We start from the raw sequence: 18,730 nt of genomic DNA on the forward strand, positions 1-18,730 counted from the left end.
CCGCAATGAAGAGGATTGTGGAATAGCCATTTCTTATCAAGAGAAAAGTGCACCGCTCACACGCTGAGTTTTATTTTACGTGAGCAGATTTATCCACGTTATTCTAGCTCTATATCTGTGCTAAATTGTCATACATCTAATATATAATAATGAACTTGAACACGTACATCCAGTCATCTTCCAGATGTGCCCAGTAGTCCGCTGAAGGTCTTTGTGGTGTGCGTTGGACAGTGTTGGGTGTGTGGTCTGACCGGGCACTTGTCTGTTCTCTCCCCCTAGAGGCGCAGGCTCCTGCAGGAACTGGGGGACCAGAGGATCCCGTTCCTCTCCCCGTCAGACCCCGGCTTCCAGCAGCTGGTGAGTGGGACCCGCCTGGGCCTGAGGGGATGCTCCTTGAGGGCTAAAGACAACGAAGAGGCTAGTCTAAGAGTGTTATTTATGGCAGCTTGATGTAAAGAACGGCTTATTCATGATTTATGGAGTGATGCTACTGAATATGATGTGGCTCGCTGTGTTGAGGTCCTTCACATTCATTGTGAAGGAGGGAAACTGTGTATTTTATCAGTGTTCTTGTTAAGTTGGGATTGCATACTATGTGTAAAATATTACTTGCCAAGTCCTCGCATAGTACAAAATAATACCATTCTTTATAACTTGTTGGGCCATCATACCTGCAATAGGCCAATCTCTTTTACATGCAAAAAAAATACATTTGCAATAGGTGAAATGAGAAATTACAAACCCTAAATAGCATAAAGAACGAGCGGAAACGACCATTCACCAACCACAGGTCTGCGTTTTTCCCCCAAAAAATGGTTGTTCAGAGTCTTGCGTGATGAGTCTCAAAGTACTTTGCATGTTTGGAAGCCATGACGGCCCTTTTTAAGGTGAGGGAAAGTCTCTGGGAGGGCAAAGCATGAGAAAGGGGAGGTAACCATTCCCTTTATGATTACATAAGGGGAGACATTCCAGATCTAACTGTCTGAGCTGCTCGCTGAACGTGAAGCAGAATGACCGAAGCACTCTTTACACCTAATGCCATTTCTACCCACTACAGGACCATAGACAGACCAAGGGAACTAGTATTAATGTTAAATAATCTCACAAAGTGAAAATTTCATAATAGGGGAACTTTATCTATCAATTTACAGTATATTTGAGTTTTTGGAATGTAAAAATCTTGATATATCAGGAATTGTATACACATTTTGGTGTATTCACACTGTTAAGCACAAGAAGCAGTGCAAAGAACAAATACATCATTAAACAAGCACCAGTCAAACACTGTTCTTAGGAAACAAGGAAGTATCTTCAGTCAAATTTGTACTGCAATAATTACATGTGAATATTATAAAAAATATATATAAAAAACGGCCTGGCTATTTGATGAACTTGAACTTGTTTTTTTTATGTATGGTTAACATTCCCTCAGAGTTTAGGATCATATGTGTCTCCTGCAGTGGGAAAGCAGTTACTCTGGACTGGCTTTGCGCCCCTCCAGCGCCCTGCCCCAGAGCCTCCATGAGCGCGTGCAGTCAGCTCTGTTCACGCTGCGGCGCCGCGGCTGCCTGCTGAGGGACCTGGTGCGCGTGCGCGACCGCGATGTCTTCACCAGCGTCTCTCGGGCTCTGCTTGGTCAGCCGGGATGCACCTACCGCTACCTGGACACCCGGCTTTTTGCTATTCCCTGGCACAGCAAGGAAGTGGAGGAGTCGGGTCAGGCCAACACGGTGGCCTGCTGTGACCCCGACCTCAGTGACGCTTGCAGGGCACTCTGGGAGCTCAACAGCTTCTTCTGCCAGGATATCCAGCATGCCAGAGCTGGAGACAGAGACTGTAAACACAGGGAAGGGAAAGAAAGCAAGAACAGAGAGATAGAAAGAGAGATCCAGGAGCAGCCTAAGGAAGAGGTGAAGGTCAGTATTTGTGGAAAGGAGCAGGGGGAGGAGAGAAAAAAAGAGGACGAAGAGATGGAGAAAGAAGAAGAAGAGGGGGATCTGGACACTGGGCAGGGCTGCTCTCACTCAGTCTCCTCTCCACCACACAAACCCCCACCTGGACCCATCAGCTTCAACATCACCCTGCTCAATTACATGGATCCCACCTCCATGAGCCAACTGAAGGAAGAACCCTACTACGGCATGGGCAAGATGGCGGTGGGTTGGCACCATGACGAGAATCTGGTGCCCCTCTCCCCTGTGGCTGTGTACAGCTACAGCTGCCCTAGTGAAAAAGGTGGGTAGTGGATATTGTCATATAGTGTGAGGGATGACACAATAAAGCTTAACAGAAAACTTCCTTTTCGTCTTCAGCATTTCTGTGCTCTTTCACTTTGATGTACTACCAAGCTACTGGTTTAGGGATTCACTATGAAACAAAGTCTTCTATCAAGCTTCTGGTATCACTCTGGTTAACCAAAAAGTGCTTAACTAATTTCATAATGCCTGAAGTTTCCATTTTATCCTCAAACATGGCCATTTTAATGGCCTTTTTGAGACATCCCTTTTCATTTACATTTTCTGGTGGGATGGTTAAGTGAAAGATACACAATCAACACAAGGACACAACGAAATGTGTCCTCTGCTTTTAACCCGTCACCCTTAGTGAGCAAGGGCAGCTATGACAGGCACCCAGGGAGCAGTGTCTGGGGACGGTGCTTTGCTCAGTGTCACATTGGCTGATCGGGATTTGAACCACCACTGCCCCCAGTTGATTCTTACCTACTCTAAAGCAAACTTCAAGGAGAAGTAAGAAAAGGTTCAGTAAAAATTGGTTCAGCTTCTTAAGTTCTGCCGAACAGAGCCACCAACAAACACTATATAATTACTACACAGATATTAAAAGACGGGCCCTGTATTAATGCTTGTCTTATTCATACAATATAAGTTGTCGAGCATCAGAATGCAGCATAAAACAAACATTTATGTAAATGACGTAGGGGGAACAGACAGTGCTTCGTGCTTTTCACTATTTTTGTGCCTATAAAACATAGCACTTACTTTAAATGAACACTTATCAAATCATGAGCACTCCCTCCCAAAGTAAGACTTATGATTTAGTGCCTTCAAATTAGGGCCCTATATCTGTCTCTACATAAAATCAGACTCAAGCTTAAATGAAAAAAGTGTTTTTTATTAATGTAAGTACAGTCATTGTTAAATTTAGGGCCTGAGTGAACTCTAATCAGGCTGGGGTTACAGTTTGGAACCTTGGCTTTAACAAGCAACTCCTTTCAAGGGGATTCACTGATAGTGTAAATTTATCTTCATCGCCAGGGCTTATTACAGTGGATCCAGTGTCTATGGCTCTGTGATCCGTGCCTGACGGCACTGTACCACATCTCCAAAAAAAAAGTGGCCTCCAGTGCGGCCCTCCATCAGATGTGCCACTGCGATAGTGTCAGGCCGTTATCAAATGTCATCGCTGCTTCTTCTCTTGCAGGCGGCCTTATCGCTGGCACCATGAGTGAGGGATCATATGTTCAAACAGGCAGTTTAAAATGAAATTAAAAAAAAAAAGGAAGAGGGAGTGAGGGAGGAAGAGAGAGGCTAAAACTCAACAAACAGCTCTTATCTCCACCATCTGATCTAACACATTTCCTCCTGAAATGATCGATGGGAGGCGATTTGGCGTCAAGGCTAATGAGCTGTTTGGATAGCTGCTCGTTCGCGCAGTCAAGACGCTGTGATTCTTTATCATCGGCTTTGCCCGGATTTGGCCTCTTTAATTAACTGAGTTCCATTCAGATGTGTATTTCTGTGCTTCCGAGGGACAAAAGAGGGGGTGGGACACACTGTTTCATGCTAACTCTGACCTGCGCACAAACCACATCGTTACCTCATCCATCGCGCTAGAACAGCGGCCTTCCCCGTCACAATGCTCTCAGGTTTAAGGCTATGGCTGACTAGTGCTTTTGACTTAAAAAGAACCACCTGTCTCGAAAGGGAGGGCCTGTTTAGTGGATTTTTCTCAGAGTCGTTTGAACTCTGACCCCCAGGGGAAAGGCGTGTTGCGAGAGCGGAGTGGCGGTATTCTGCAGCTGTGACTCTGGGGGGCTGAGGTGACCCCTTAGTGCCAGACTTTTCTGGCAAAAACTTCACAGCGCGAACACCTTGTGTTCACCGCCCCCGTCCCCCCCGTCCCCAACCTCAAACACGAAGCACATTACCCTGAACATGCTGTTCACTTTGCACAAATCACTATGAAAAGTTGTCTTTTATCTGTCTCTGTTCCCTTTACTGGTCTCGCGTGTGTGCATCTGTACTTTTGTGTTTCAGTTAGATTTTTAAAAAAATTTTATTGCCCTCCTTTGGGGCAGGATCGTTTTGGCACTCTGACTCAGTTGTCTGACCATAACACGTTCTTAAGCATAAGCCTTTTTCTGCACGACACCTGCTCTGTCTTCATAAGAGCTTTCCCTCTTTCTTCCTTTCCCTGCTGTTCGGGGGCCCGGGTCATAAACTGGGGGTTATGGCATTGCTATGCACTGCGTCCACAGTGCAGTGAGAGGCCAGGCTGATCTGTCCTTGCAGCAAGGCCTCTGGGAGCGGTGTCATTAGCTCCTCTCGGAAAGCGCTGGCTGGAAATGAAGTTACTATTTATCCATGCTGAGCAAAGAAAAAGCCAGCTGTGAGCCCAGAGAGGACTTCACTATCGATTTCTCTCTCTCCTTTTTCCACTTGTACTCTGTCTCTGTCTCCTTGTGGGAAAACTTCGCAAAAATCATACTACTTTACAACAAAACCAGATTTTGGAGACCGTTTGGAGAGTTTTTGCGTGGGTCAGACTGTTTGCTTATGTTGGTAGACACAGTGGAAGGGGACACCACCAAGGCTGGAACAACAGGAAAGGGTGGCGAAGTCGCCCCTGTCGGGGAAACAAGTGGTGCTGGTCCGTCTGGCAGTGGCGCTGAGGGCGGAGACCAGGGTGAAGGGGACTCCGGTGAAGGAGAGTCTGGGGAAGGAGAATCATCCACGGCCACTGGCTCTGGCGACGCCGGCGAGGCAGCGGACGCGGGCGAAGCAGGAAATGGGGAGAGGGCCTGCTGGAGGGTCGGCCTGAAGGTGGCCTGGGACATCCACACGCCCGGCCTCACCTTGCCCCTACAGTCCGGAGACTGCTACTACATGACAGGTAATGGAAAAGCCACCAGCATAACACACAGCAGCGATGTTTACTTTACCCGCACATGCACGTACACTTTCACACTCAGACGAACACACACACACACACACACACACACTTTCCCATGTTAGAATATATAACTTACACACGGAAACAGTTACACTCCATTACCTCGGTGAGATAAAAGCCCCTGCTGTTGCCTCCCCCAACATTGATCTGTTTTAGGCGGGCATTACTCTCCCCCCAGGGCCGGCAGACGCACTGCTCGGCTTCTCCCCTTTCATCCAGGTGTGCAGCTCCGGCCCCGGAGCGGGACGGCAGGTATTCCCCAGCCAGCAGTCTGCCTGCACATGCAGGCTTAAGGTCCCATGAAATCGGCCAGCATTAGAGAGGTTAAGAAATCCAAATGCTGTTTTATGAAGTAGTATGACCTGCCGGCGTCTGGCGGGGACCACTGACGTAAATCAGCCCTTTATTCTGATGGATCCAGCGGATGCGTTCTGGGTTCACGTGTTCCGTGGTCTTCCCCACTCTCACCCCTGCTGGTCTGATCTGGGCCTGTTGCAACCAAGCGTATGTTCGCTGACCTCAGTAAGGACACACTTTATGACCACCATTTATCGTATACTACCATGACCGACTGGCTTTCTTCTTTTTCCGCTGCCGCTGACAGGTACACACACATGCACGCTCGCTTTCTCACCGGACATGTTCATCTGTTTAGAACATAAGTTCTGTGAAGTGTCCTGTCCCACTCCCTGATTCACTACTCACTGTTGTATACTTCTTTCTGCCTGACAGAAAAGTTTCAGAAAACACAAGCAGGGGTCCACTTCCTCTTAGTATGGGATGATTTACGGCAGAGGACTGTCATTTTCAGCTCAGAGAACGCAGCGAGGAGCTAAACGGTTATGGATGGCTTTCTAATTGGACCTACCAATAAGAATTTATCTTAAAAGTCTGAAACTGAACACTCATGCCAACACTCATGAGCCCATATTGTGACAGTTCGCTGCATCACTGCAAATCTACAGAAAACGGAGCCTGTGTTTGAAATAAATTAACGTATTCTGTGCCTAGTTCAATAAAGGCGTTCCACTAACAGATAGCAAGAGATCAAATTTTTATTTTGCCACATGATCCTGGCTCTGTGGTTTTTGAATTAAGAAAAAGGCAGCAATATCTGTCAGCATCCCCCATAATTTCTTTAAAAGCCATTTGTCACAGTGCTGCCCTTTGAGCTGCTAATGCCGGTGCGCGCGAGTGCAAATTGAATCACTGTTATTTTCTTGGCTAAGTGGAATTTTAGTGGTTAAATAAGAACAATGCAAGTCTGACACCAGACCTATTTGGTAATAAGATTTCCAGAATTCAAATGCATAAGGGGCCTGACTGAGATTTGGCCCAATATATTTAAAAGCCTGCATCCAGGAAAGGACACCCAGATGGGGGGCAAATCAAGACAAATATTACAGGCTTTCGTCTGTCTTGTGCTTCATACCGCTCGCATTGAGGAAGATGATGCCTTATTGTGTCTTTATTTTAATGGTGCTAATGCTGCAGGAAAGAATAATCTTCCCTGGGGCATGGGTTCTATCAAATAAAGGAAAACGTTCACAAAAGGGTTTGGTTTTGTCATGCTGGCTCTTTTTTTTTTATTCATTGTTGACCTTGTCCTTCCCCGTTTAAAGGAACCTCCATAAAAGCCACAAAACCGCAAGATCAGAGTAACAGTTTGCATAAGGCTTAGGCCCAACTCTTGTCTTTTCACGTTGGGGTTCATTGATTAATAGCTTTGTCGTCACTATATAAATAATGTTTGTGAAACAAATACTCATTTGTGAAATGTTTTTAAGATCAGTGACGATTGCACACATGCATATAGCACAAAGGTGACACCCTCATCACCTTTTAAACTGATCAAACATTACATGTGGAAATATCAAATATTGTTTCATTGTTTTGGAATGATGCCAGTGCTTTAGGCGGTGTGTGTGTGTTAATGTCTCTGTAGATGATCTGAACCGGACACACCAGCATTGTGTTCTGGCTGGGGACACGGCTCGTTTCAGTTCTACACACAGAGTGGCTCAGGTGAGCTATTGTCACAAGGCCCCTTGCTCTTACGCACACGCACACACACACACACACACACACACACACACACGTATGCACACAAACATACACACATGCATGGTTGCTGGAGCCTGCAGCAGCGCATGGCAATGCACGGGCTTGACTTCAGTGAAGCTATTGAAAAAGAAAGAGTTCTGAAAATAATGAAGCTTTTTGCCTGTATGTACATCTCTCTGCCTGCTTCCCAGCCTGTCTTTCCACCTTTTCACTGTCTGTCTGACATTCTGGTTGGCCACCTCCCTACCCTTCTTCTCTTTCTTCCTTTCTGCCTGCGTGCCTGCCTGTCTGACTCTTTGCTCATCTGTAGTTCTGCCTGCCCTCTGTTGTGTGGTGGGTAAAAGTTGTGCTGTTTCTCTATCTGTCTCCTCAGTGCTCAGCAGGCACCCTGGACTACATAAAGAAGCGTTGTACTGAGGCGCTGGCCAACCTGCACATGGACCCTGAAACAGGCGTGAAGAGCCTGCGATCCCTACAGCCCGTCACCCTGCAGAACTGCGAGGAGATCCACAACGAGGTCTGTTTGTGTGAGGTTTTGTATGTGCTTAAATGGCTCCATAGGGTGATACATGCTCTTTTGTGGTGCAAATACAAAGATCATTATAATGCCAGAAAATTGCTGACCTGTCAAGGCATGGGCAATAGACAGATCCTAGAATAGTCAGATCCTGAAAGTCCTGTAAGTTGTGTGGTGGTGCCTCCATGGTTCAGTCTTGTTTTTCCCGAACATCCCACAAATGCTCAATTGGATTGATAGCTGGAGGCTTTGGAGGCCAAATCAACACTTTAAGCTCATTGCTGTGTTCTTCAAAACAAATAATGAACCAGGAATACTGTTTTCATGAAGGGGTTTATTTGCTCAGCAACAGTGTTTAGGTAGGTAACATCATAAGAACTAAGGTTTTTCCAGCAGCACATTGCCCAAACCATGACACTGCCTCCACCGACTTGCTTTCATCCCATCCTGGTACCTGTCTTTCCCAGATAAATGATGCATTGCAGGAGCTTCTGGTGGTGAACATAGGTCAGCATGGGCATTCCCCCCCAAAAAAAAATGTGATACAAAGCTCTTTTGGATCATACAACACAGACGAGCCTTTGCTCCATGAACCTTGTCATCTGGGGCATCTTGGCAGTGGTTGCCTAGCAGTTAGGGAAGCGGCCCCGTAATCAGAAGGTTCGAATCCCGATCCGCCAAGGTGCCACTGAGGTGCCACTGAGCAAAGCACCGTCCCCACACACTGCTCCCCGGGCACCTGTCATGGCTGCCCACTGCTCACCAAGGGCAATGGGTTAAATGCAGATGACACATTTCGTTGTGTGCACATGTGCTGTGGATCACAATGACAATCACTTCACTTCCACTTTTTTTCACTTTCATCTCCTGACCACTGCATACCAGGGACATTAAGCAAACCAGAGCTTGAGTCTTGTATCCCAAAGTGTCTTAAATCCTTGCCTATTTTTCTGCTTCCGACACGTCAACTTCAAGGACAAAGTGTTCACTTGCTGCCTATGCTACAAGCGCTCTTTTTTCATGAATGTATTATCCTATAAACATCATGTACTCTGGAACAGTAAGCTTTAATACACCCACTCTCCCACATGGCACTTTATTTAAAGGCTGGTCTGCGACCTCGTTCAGGCTGAACAATCATCGACCCTTTAAAGGACTCAGCCCCCCTCATTGCCCTATGGCTGCCAGGGGCTGAACAGTTGAAATAGCCGTCACCTCTTTCAGGTAGCCCCGGTGCTAAGTTGCCCGTAAGGCCCCCGTGAGCTTGTGCCTGTGTTCGTTCGTTTGTGCGGGGGGGGTTCTGGTTTGCCGCAGCAGACGCCATGACAGATGAGCCTCCGCCGAGGTTGTTTAAAGGTTGGATCTGCCATTAATTATTCAGAGTCGAGAAAACAATGCCGGTGTCCGAGAGCACCTCTATTCCCGTATTCCCGGAGCCGCACTCGCTCTCCACAGAATTCCTCCTCGTCCGCAACGGCAGTGGGGCCATTTGTTAAAAAAAAAAGCAGAACACTATTTATAAAAGGCCAGAGCAGTGCTCTAAGGAGGTGGCCGCCTCCCCACACTGCTATGATGATCGATTGAACTATTTGTTTGAAGTTAGCCACGAGGGGCAAACCAACGTTTAAATGATGTATAGCTGCGTGTGTTTTTTTTGTATTTATTTATATATTTACTATTTCAGCCCAGTTTCTGCATCAGCCTTAACGCACCACGCGGGTCATGTTTGACATGTTCTACCGAAAGGCAAACATGCGGCGGTACGCTGACCTGACCAGCACCTTTTGGACTTTAAGGAGATGCGAAAAATGGCTAAACAGTCTGTTGGGCAGGTAGACGTGGTGCCTGCTGTACAGGATTCGGCAGCCAAAAGGGGGCTAGCTAACCTAGCGCTTATTTTCAGGGCAGTCTCGCCTTCTCAAGAGCAAAAAAAAGACGTCAGCAATAAAGCACGAAGCTATGTTTTCGCAGTGCCTGTTTTGGTTTCTCGTTGCTCTGTAGTTGTCATATGTGGGCCTTGCGAGGCTGGCATGGCTAATGGGGGCGAGGTGATGCTAGCAGAGGCTTTGAAATGCTAATGGAGAACGAAGACGTCTTGTCTCATTTAAAGCCACGGTGTCACTTCCCAGGTGGGCCTGTGACAGAACCTCCAGAGGGACCCCCGTAATGAAGCCTGTCAATGCACTGTAAATATCTGAGGGTGGGGACACGCATCCACTTCCACATGTTTCGGAGGGAGCGCACACTCGCGCACTCAAACAAACACAGATGCTAGCAATCCGCTCCACGCGTTGTCGTCTAGGGAGAGCGAGAGAAGGCTCTTCACGCCGGTTGTGTGTGAGAGAGGGGTCAGGAGGACGGAGATACCACTCGCCGTTTGGATAGAAAGCGATAAGATTGTGTGTGTGTCTGGCCGGAAGGTTGTGAAGGTGTGAGTGTGTGTGTGTGTGTGTGTGTGTGTGTGTGTGTGCGCGCTCCACTCGCAGGGCATGTGGGGGGGTAAACAGTAAAGGCAGGCTGCAATCGATCGGACACTCATCTGCACCCACCTCGGGGGCCGGGGCGGAAATTGATTGAAGCTGCTCGTGGGAATACTGTGCGGTGTGGAAAAATCTCGCCTCATTAAATCCAAAGGGGGCTACTTCACTTTGACTCCGGGGTCGCCGCGGCGAACACACAGTCAACGCCTGGGCTAATGTGCAGTTAGCACGTCCGTCACCTGGTGAGATGACAGGCGGCACCACGGGGGCTCCAGTCCAATGGAGGGAGAGGGGGAAAAAGGGAGAGCAATCGAAGCGGCACTCTCTCTCGGTCCTCACCTGGACAGGTGGCATTTAGTCACCCTCTGCTCTCTGTGACTCTCACCAGGCGACGCTTGCTCCAAATGCCATCCGCGCGGTGGCCTGCTTTCATGGCCGCCAAAGGGCCACTCTGCGGGGCGCGGCATCCTTGTTGGCTCAAAGCTCAACCCCTCAGCCTGTGTTCTCCCAGTAAAGGACAGATGGACAACCAGAGCGCGGGGAAATGGGGAGGGAGGGATATGGAGATGACACCCAGCGTTTGGACGTCGGCGGCTTTATTGTGCCATGGTGGCGGACTGGTGTAGGTTTAAAGGCGACACAATGCCCAGCATTGCTTTGATGTGTGTGTTGACAGGGGGCAGAGGCAGAGTGGGTGTTTGCTGCGCTTAAGCCCATGTAGTGTCCCCTTGTGAGCACAGATCTCCCAGAGCCTACGATCACATCCCATTGAGTCAATACCTGCCATTCACTTACATCTTTTCTGATTACTTAGTAATGAAATATATAGCTCTAGGAAAAAAAAAAGTCGTCTTTCAGTTATTAATGGGCTTGTGACGGTGTATAAAAAAATATATAACATGACCTATATTTTCTGATCACATTTGAGTGAAACTAGCAGAAACTGGTTTTAAAAAAAAGTACAATACTGCTAAACACTGTATTATACCTAGTAGTATATAATTTAATAAACATTCTTCAGCAGTCAAGAAATGCAGTTATTCTTGTTTGGTGAACTTATGATATGATCAAGTTGAAGAAGATGTGTTGGTGTTGACATTCAATGAGTAATGGGACAAGGAAACTGCATGGCAGTTATTTGGAAGTGATGTTTTTTCCTTAAAGCTGTAGAAATAATCATGATATTGCATGCTGTAAAAATGTAAAAAAAAAATTAAGCATTGGCTATTAAGCATCTTGGGGCAATAGTGGCCTAGCGGTTAAGGAAGTGGCCCCGTAGTCAGAAGGTTGCCAGTTCGAGCAAAGCACCGTCCCCACACACTGCTCCCCGGGCGCCTGTCATGGCTGCCCACTGCTCACCAAGGGTGATGGTTAAAAGCAGAGGACACATTTCGTTGTGTCACCCTGGCCTTTTTTTGGCTACATACTATTTTAATTCAAGGATTGTTTTGGGATGGGGGAATTTTTTTTCCTGCTTTTTTTGCATTGTGACATATTTTCTTCTGTGTTTGATGCATGCTTCATAGGTTTCAAAATAAAGGCATCATATTTTAAAGCTTTTTGATTTTTACTGGTATTTATTTATGCAAAATAGTGATCTTTGTTAGTTTTGTCTCCTGCATAAAATTTATTGGCTCCACCAACTGTACGGGTTTTGGCATTTGACTATGGCATATCTATAATATCTGATGCGGATGCCATTTATCGTACAGGGTTAATGTAGTCTATAGTGACATATTTCTTAGTGTTACGATTACAGTTGAGATTCAGCTGTTTGTGAACAGAAGCACATTACAGGGAAGGAAGGTGTGTTCTTGAAAGCGACAATAGCGAGAGTGTTATGTCTGTGTTTCATATGCTTCAGTTTTTTTGTATCCTCCTACAGTGTGTGTTCTGCTGTTGTCTACAACGCGTAGAAAACGGGGGTGTATTGTTTCAGAAAGAGGTTTAGGAACACTTCTTTGTTGGATTTTTGAAGAGGGGGGAGCGAAGTTTGGAGTCGCTCTTATTTGCATTTGGGCAATCTCAGACACACACCTGCAAGTACACAAGCAGAAACACACAAAATGTACACACACACACACACACACACACACTTGGCTACATTAAGCATCCTTATGAGGATTAAATCAGCACTTCAAAAGAGCAAACACAGAAAAAAAAATCCCCAAAGGAGAAAAGGTGAGCAGCTCTGTAGTGTAAACTGTCATTCCCCCGAAGGAGGGAGGGAGGCTGTGAGGTGAGGGCGGAGGCGTGGGGGAGCAGAAGGAGAGAAATAGCGGCGTCTGTAGATGGCTTGTGTGGCTTGGGGGACTCGGATGTGACCCCTAGCAGGCCTGGTTTTAGTCCACCACTGGAGATGCGCATTCCTTCTTCCTCAACCCTCGTCCTGCTGAGATTGTAGCTCTAAACTTCACCCAGAAAAATGAGGCCTCTGTCTAAGACCCTGAAGACTCTGATAATGTCCCATGTGATACAGTTCTGTTGACCGAGAAGTGCGACTGTGACTGCGTGTGTCGCCTGTGTGGCCCAGGTCGTAAAAAGATGAAGGCACCTCGAACCCTGTGTGTTTTCACCTTGATCTCCAGGTTTTATGCCGTAATAATGACGGCCTCACAGAGGCTATGTTGTCTCCACGTGGCTGTCTGCGGCAGCAGTGCCAGCCTCCAGCGTCACATGCAGCCGGCATCCATCTGCGCTCCTCTGTTCTGCCAGGAACTACATGGCCACTGGTCCTTGTGTGTCTAGTTTTGAGTGACACTTGGGAAATGCATCCACATATCATGCACAGTCTGAAAAAGTTATTTACTAGTGTACATGACCATCAATTTATTAAAAAATATATCATCAAATCCACATATCGTCTTTAGTTGCCAATTTTTAGGATCCCTGCTAAAAGTAAGAAATAAAAATTACAATAACATTTGATTGATTATTGATAAAATATGATTCTTACCCAAAAGTACATTAATATTTGTTTTATACTCTACTATATTAATACAATGGTGGTCTACTGTGACAAACTTAGTATATTTTGTAAGAAGTGCTTATTTAGTCCCGAAAATAATGGCAGTTGTATTATATTTAGGCCAAGAACAATTTTACAGAAATTATTAAGCCCTTAATGAACATTTTCACTGTACCTGTTATCTACTGTCTACCTGTAAACATATTTTTTTTTTAGCATAACGGTTTAAATATTTCTCATTGTCAGCCTTCATACCATCTTCTCCTGACTGGTGCCATACTCACAGCAGGTCACCGTGGCCTTAGCAGCCATGTTAAGTCAAGTTGTGTGTTTGCAGGTGGAATTCGAGTGGCTGAGGCAGTACTGGTTCCAGGGGCGACGCTTCGCCCGGTTCTGCTGCTGGTGGAGCGCGCCAATGGAGCAGCTGGAGAAGAACTGGAGGCAGATGGAGGTCATGGTATGAGCTGGGTTCTCAGTACTGCATTTTTATTTTTTTTTGCTCGGTGTTCATTTTCAGCAGGACTCAATGGATTCTTTTATCCCTCTTTTTTTGAAACTATGATTCAATATATTTTGTGTCAGGCGGGTATGAGTAGAGGCAAGCAGCATTGTGACATCACATGAGTTACAGCTTGGTGAACATAAGTACACACAATATTGACCTGTTTTAACAAGGATTGACTTCAAAGGCACAGCTCTGGAGTTGACTGCTTTTGCATAATTATGCTTACCCACACTCGACTGAGTTCCAACACGCTGCATGTACACAGAGATTAATAGAGTGCTAGAAATGATTTTTTTTCTCCTATATTATTTTCCCGCATTGGTCACAAGTGTGTACAGCTTCTGATGTTGGACACTCTGCTGCCAACCTGCTAAGGATTCATGTGTGTTGTAACCCAAGTGGAGATCTGCTGTGGAGATCAGTGCAGGTACCGTCGCAATGTTGAAGCCCTGCCGGAGCGCGCGGTGGGCTCAGTGATGAAGAGAGGTGTGGCCTAACAGCCACTGCGGGGCACTGTTGCACCAGTGTAGTGCTATAGGCCTGGCCTCCCCTCTCTCAGAGCGCCACTGAGGCTGAGCGGTAATCACATCTAATGCGCTGCCGGAGCTAAGCAGAGCCCAGCCCAGCTGTGTGTGTATGTGTGTGTGTGCTCTCAGATGAAGTGTGTGATTTGGAGCAGGATTTAGAGGTGAACTGAAGTAAGATGTACAGAGAACTGTCCCTTGGCTGTCCAGTAATGTTGCACACACACATATACACACACACACACGCACACACACACACACACACACACACTGCAGCTGCACACATAGTGGTGTGTGTTGTTTTTCTCGTGTGCATGATGCTTTGATCAAATGCACAACAACGATAGCTGAAAGCTTCATGTATTTCACTGCTCCCCTTATATTAGCTTTGTTTTGAATATCCAATGTACTGTTTTATTAAAGATATTTACTCCCTGTTTTTACGGACTCCCTTTTACATTCTCTATAGTGCCAAGAGCTGAGAGTGTGTTTTGAATTAAATATAGTCCTCTAATAGATTTTATACATTTTTTAATCATTTTAAGTAGAAGAAAAAAATAGATCTAGCGCTGGTGATTTAGTCAGTCAAACGGGGCCAGAGCTCTCAGTGGTGTGTGAAATAAATGAAGCCGAAACATGTCCCTATTGAAGATGAAAGTATATTGTGCTCTCGCGCCCAACTCAAAGCAGCAGCGTTCACTTTGAAAATCTACAAGATGATTTGGAATTCATTAATTACAGTCATATTCTGTGTCCGTGTTATTAATTCATGTCTTTTATTATCATTTAAAATTCTAAAATGTTACATTTTACTTGCATAATTTATATAAGTGTGTTACAGATTCATCCATATGTAAAAGTGCAATGAATATACCCTATAATAATAAATTAGTAATAGTGAAATGGAAATAATAAAAATTCTTATTATTACTATTATTTTTAACACTAGTACAACTAATTATAAAAATTACACTTTTTCACTACCATTTAGGCACATTAATGTTAAAACTGTAGTAAGGATTATTATTATTATTATTATTATTATTATTATTATTATTATTGGTAGGCGTAGTAGTAGTGACAACTACAGTATTAGCCGTAATGAATACATTAGAATGTATTGTACAATTTCTTTATTCATTTTATTATATTATACCAATAATAAGGAATATTCATTTGTAATCTCTGGAAGAAGAATAAAAAGAAAACAGGGAAAAAGAGATTATCGCACAATGAGATAATTCGAATGTAATAGCACATCTCCAATATAAATGAAGTGGAGTCGCAGCGGAAAGCCAAGCACTTCATCAATTAATAGAATCTGGTGTGACGGCGAGATTTGGAGCACGTGTTTTGTTGTAATGTCCCTGTTTCCATTACCATGGTAATAATGATCTCGCTCGTGATGGTTTTATTTTCGGCGGGGCCGCTCTTTAACGGCCTGATATGCGGGGATCACTGGCCCCTGTATTTGACTTAAACATAAGCCCGCTGTGTTAAGTGTATTACAGCAGCCGCTGTTTATTGATGCTCCCCTCTCCCCTGGGCTGAACTCAGCTCCTCATGCTGTTGTCATGCAAATTCTGAACCTTCCATTTGAATGACATCCTGATAAAACACGTCCACCGTGCTCCTCTCTCGCTCTCTCTTCCCCCTCTTTTTCTCCCCCCTTCCACTCTTCTCCAAACTGTTAGCTCATGAATTGATGCATGCTGTTTAATAGAAACAAAGAGTGGAATGGGGGAGAGAGGAGATAGACATATAAAGGGCTATTCTAATGGGATGAGTTTTGTCCTGATCTGAGGAGGTGGACGGAGAGGAATCATCACACATCAGATTTGAAGGTGTGGAGCAGATGTCGAGTTGGTGCTCCTTTCTGTGTGTGTGTGTGTGTGTGTGTGTGTGTGTGTTCGTGGTGGACACCAAAAGGGGTTAAAAGAATAGGAGTCCAGAAAGGCACCGAGTTCCCCAGTGGTACCGCACAGCCTAGGGGCTGGAGCACGGGTGACAGCGGAGGGGTCCCGTTTGGGAGAGACCCCCGGACCGGCTCTCTACGCCCCCCTCACCCCCCTCACCCCCCAGGAGTTGCTATCATGCATATCATACCAAAGTGACATTTCTTTAAAAGCCCAACAATGACATGCGTCTGCCATGGGTGACAAAAAAGGGGAGATAGGCAGGCGTATGCAGAATATTATAAATACCGGTGTGGCATTTTTCAAAAATCAGCCATTCTTTCTTTCTTTTTTTTTTTCTGTCATTCCATCTATTCTTTCTTTCTGCAAGGGAGCTGGAATAATAGAAGTGATGGAGAAAGAAAGGCTGCATCTTTTTTCCTTGCGCATTCTGCTGATGCTAATGTATGCGTTCGGTGTGACTTTAATTGATTTAGCAGCTCCGCTTGTGCACTACAGCTTTTTTCGCTAATTTGTCATTTTCCCTCGACTTCTGTGGCTGCTCATATCACAAACTTCAAAAGTAGCGGCGACGCAGAGAGCTTTTCGGTGTTCTCTCTATCCCCCATCCCCTCTCGCTCGCTCTCTCATTTCATTTGCTCTCTCTTGCTTCCCCTCATTTGACAGAAGAAGCAAACCCTGCATTATAGCACACAATTTTTAAAAATGAAATCCTACGCCCTCACTACAAAAATATGATTTGCACACTTAAACTCATTTGTACACTGCAGCGCCTACAAAAAACAAAGTGGTGACCGGGTCATGTTTTTTTTTTGTTTTTTTTCTATCTTGTTTTTGGTCATCTCTTTAGACAACTGTGCGTTCGTGTGTGTGTGTGTGTGTGTGTGTGTAGGAACACGCCCGCTGACCATTCCATCCCCTCTTTCTCTCTAATGGAGGTCTTCAGGAACAATCTCCTGTGCTCAGACAGGGAGTAGTGCAATCACACACAGGCTGCAGAGGGTGCCATCGATAGCTGATTAGGTTATTGACCTAGCCGAGGAAAGGGGAGGGCGTGTGTATACAGAAGGAGGTGGCAGACAGAGAGAGAGAGAGAGAGAGAGAGAGAGATGGAGAAGCAGGGATTGTGTGTGTGTGTGTGGGGGGGGGTCAATGTAAATGTTATTGCATCGTGAGCTCATTTGATCAAAGCCCCCGAAAGGTTAAGCGAATCCAATCTGGTTTTGTATGGCAGAGTGCAGGCAGAGGCTGGAAGGGGGAGAGTGAATGGATTATCATATTGGCGATGAAATAGTGGGGCCTCCGACAGACAGTTTACTCTCCCTGTAATGCGTTTAGACAGCAATTGGCCTTAATAACCTTTATTGACTTCAGAGGGTCAGAGCCAAGAATCTAATTATTAAAGTGTATCAATTTCATTGGAGTTTAGAGTTGCACTGTTCATATAATTATTTTAAGGTCGAATGGGGCAATTAATCCCTATCCACTTATTTGATGGGTTTGTAAAACATTATAAATGTTATGGTTCTGTTGTGCGTTCCGCCGTGAATAATTTTGGGCAATGGTTTATTTGCCAAGATTGAAAAAAGAGAAAGAAAAAAAAAACACATCTGGCATTCCAGCATCTTGAGATTCTTCTGGAGAATAATATCACAGATTTGGTGTATATGGTTTTGTCAGGTGGATTATGCTAATCAGTTTATTAGTACAATATATCGGGATATGTGTGTGAATAAACCTGTAAATGAGTCATTTTTACTGCAACATGATCATATTAACAATAGTATAAATATACAGTCTTTGTATACTGATAGTGCTTTATAATATAACATCTTATTTGAGGATGATTTATAATTTACATATTTATTCATTCATTTTTTTGCCGATTTATAATTTTTATTTGGATACAGAAAGCCCAGCTGCTGCTCCTGCTACTGCCGTCTAGCCACCGCTGTCACTTTCATGCTGAGCACAAACAGTAAAGACCTGGCGAGCTTATCGGAACACACGGACGAGCCTCTTTAATCCCGAGGTTAATTAGTGCTGCTCCTTGTTTACCGCCAGCTCTTTATTAGCTCAACACATTCAGACAACTCGGCAGAAAAGAAATTACTCCACGATTATTGTTATTATTCATTTGTAGAGGAAATATATGTCCGATAATGCGTTTTTACATTAAGGAGTCCGCTTGTGCTTTACAATATATTATTGGGGGAAAAAGGGAACAGTGATAGTGAAGGAAGAAAGGACGAGAGAGGGTGAAAAATGTTGGGTAGCGTAAGTCGCAGGCATAGGTATTTGTGATTCCCTTTGAAGTACTTATTCAACAGGGTAGGCTGAATTTTCTGGAGTGTCTGATACTGTTCTGGGTAAATACTTAAACCCCCGGAGAGAATTTCACGCACAGATACGGCGCTGCCGGAGGACGGCGGCTCAGTTACCTGGAGCCACCGCAGCCTGCGGCCCTGTACACACACATACAGACACAGGCGGAGGAGGGTGGCCTATGGAGGATACAGAGGAGGACACTATCGTCCGTGGCATCAGCACAGGCAACGTCGCT

General features: G+C 45.3%; 1 protein-coding gene across 1 annotated transcript in view; it reads left to right on the top strand.

Annotated features, from left to right (window-relative positions):
- Positions 1-18,730, top strand: part of fto (FTO alpha-ketoglutarate dependent dioxygenase) — a 55,654-nt gene that overhangs the window by 17,886 nt on the left and 19,038 nt on the right. The window contains exons 2-7 of the mRNA XM_028956310.1: positions 280-357; positions 1,461-2,235; positions 4,807-5,133; positions 7,139-7,218; positions 7,631-7,774; positions 13,560-13,679. Coding sequence (XP_028812143.1) covers positions 280-357; positions 1,461-2,235; positions 4,807-5,133; positions 7,139-7,218; positions 7,631-7,774; positions 13,560-13,679 — 1,524 coding nt within the window. The remainder of the gene's footprint in view (positions 1-279; positions 358-1,460; positions 2,236-4,806; positions 5,134-7,138; positions 7,219-7,630; positions 7,775-13,559; positions 13,680-18,730) is intronic.

The sequence above is a fragment of the Denticeps clupeoides genome, chromosome 16, assembly GCF_900700375.1.
Source record: "Denticeps clupeoides chromosome 16, fDenClu1.1, whole genome shotgun sequence".
Lineage (NCBI taxonomy): Eukaryota > Metazoa > Chordata > Actinopteri > Clupeiformes > Denticipitidae > Denticeps > Denticeps clupeoides.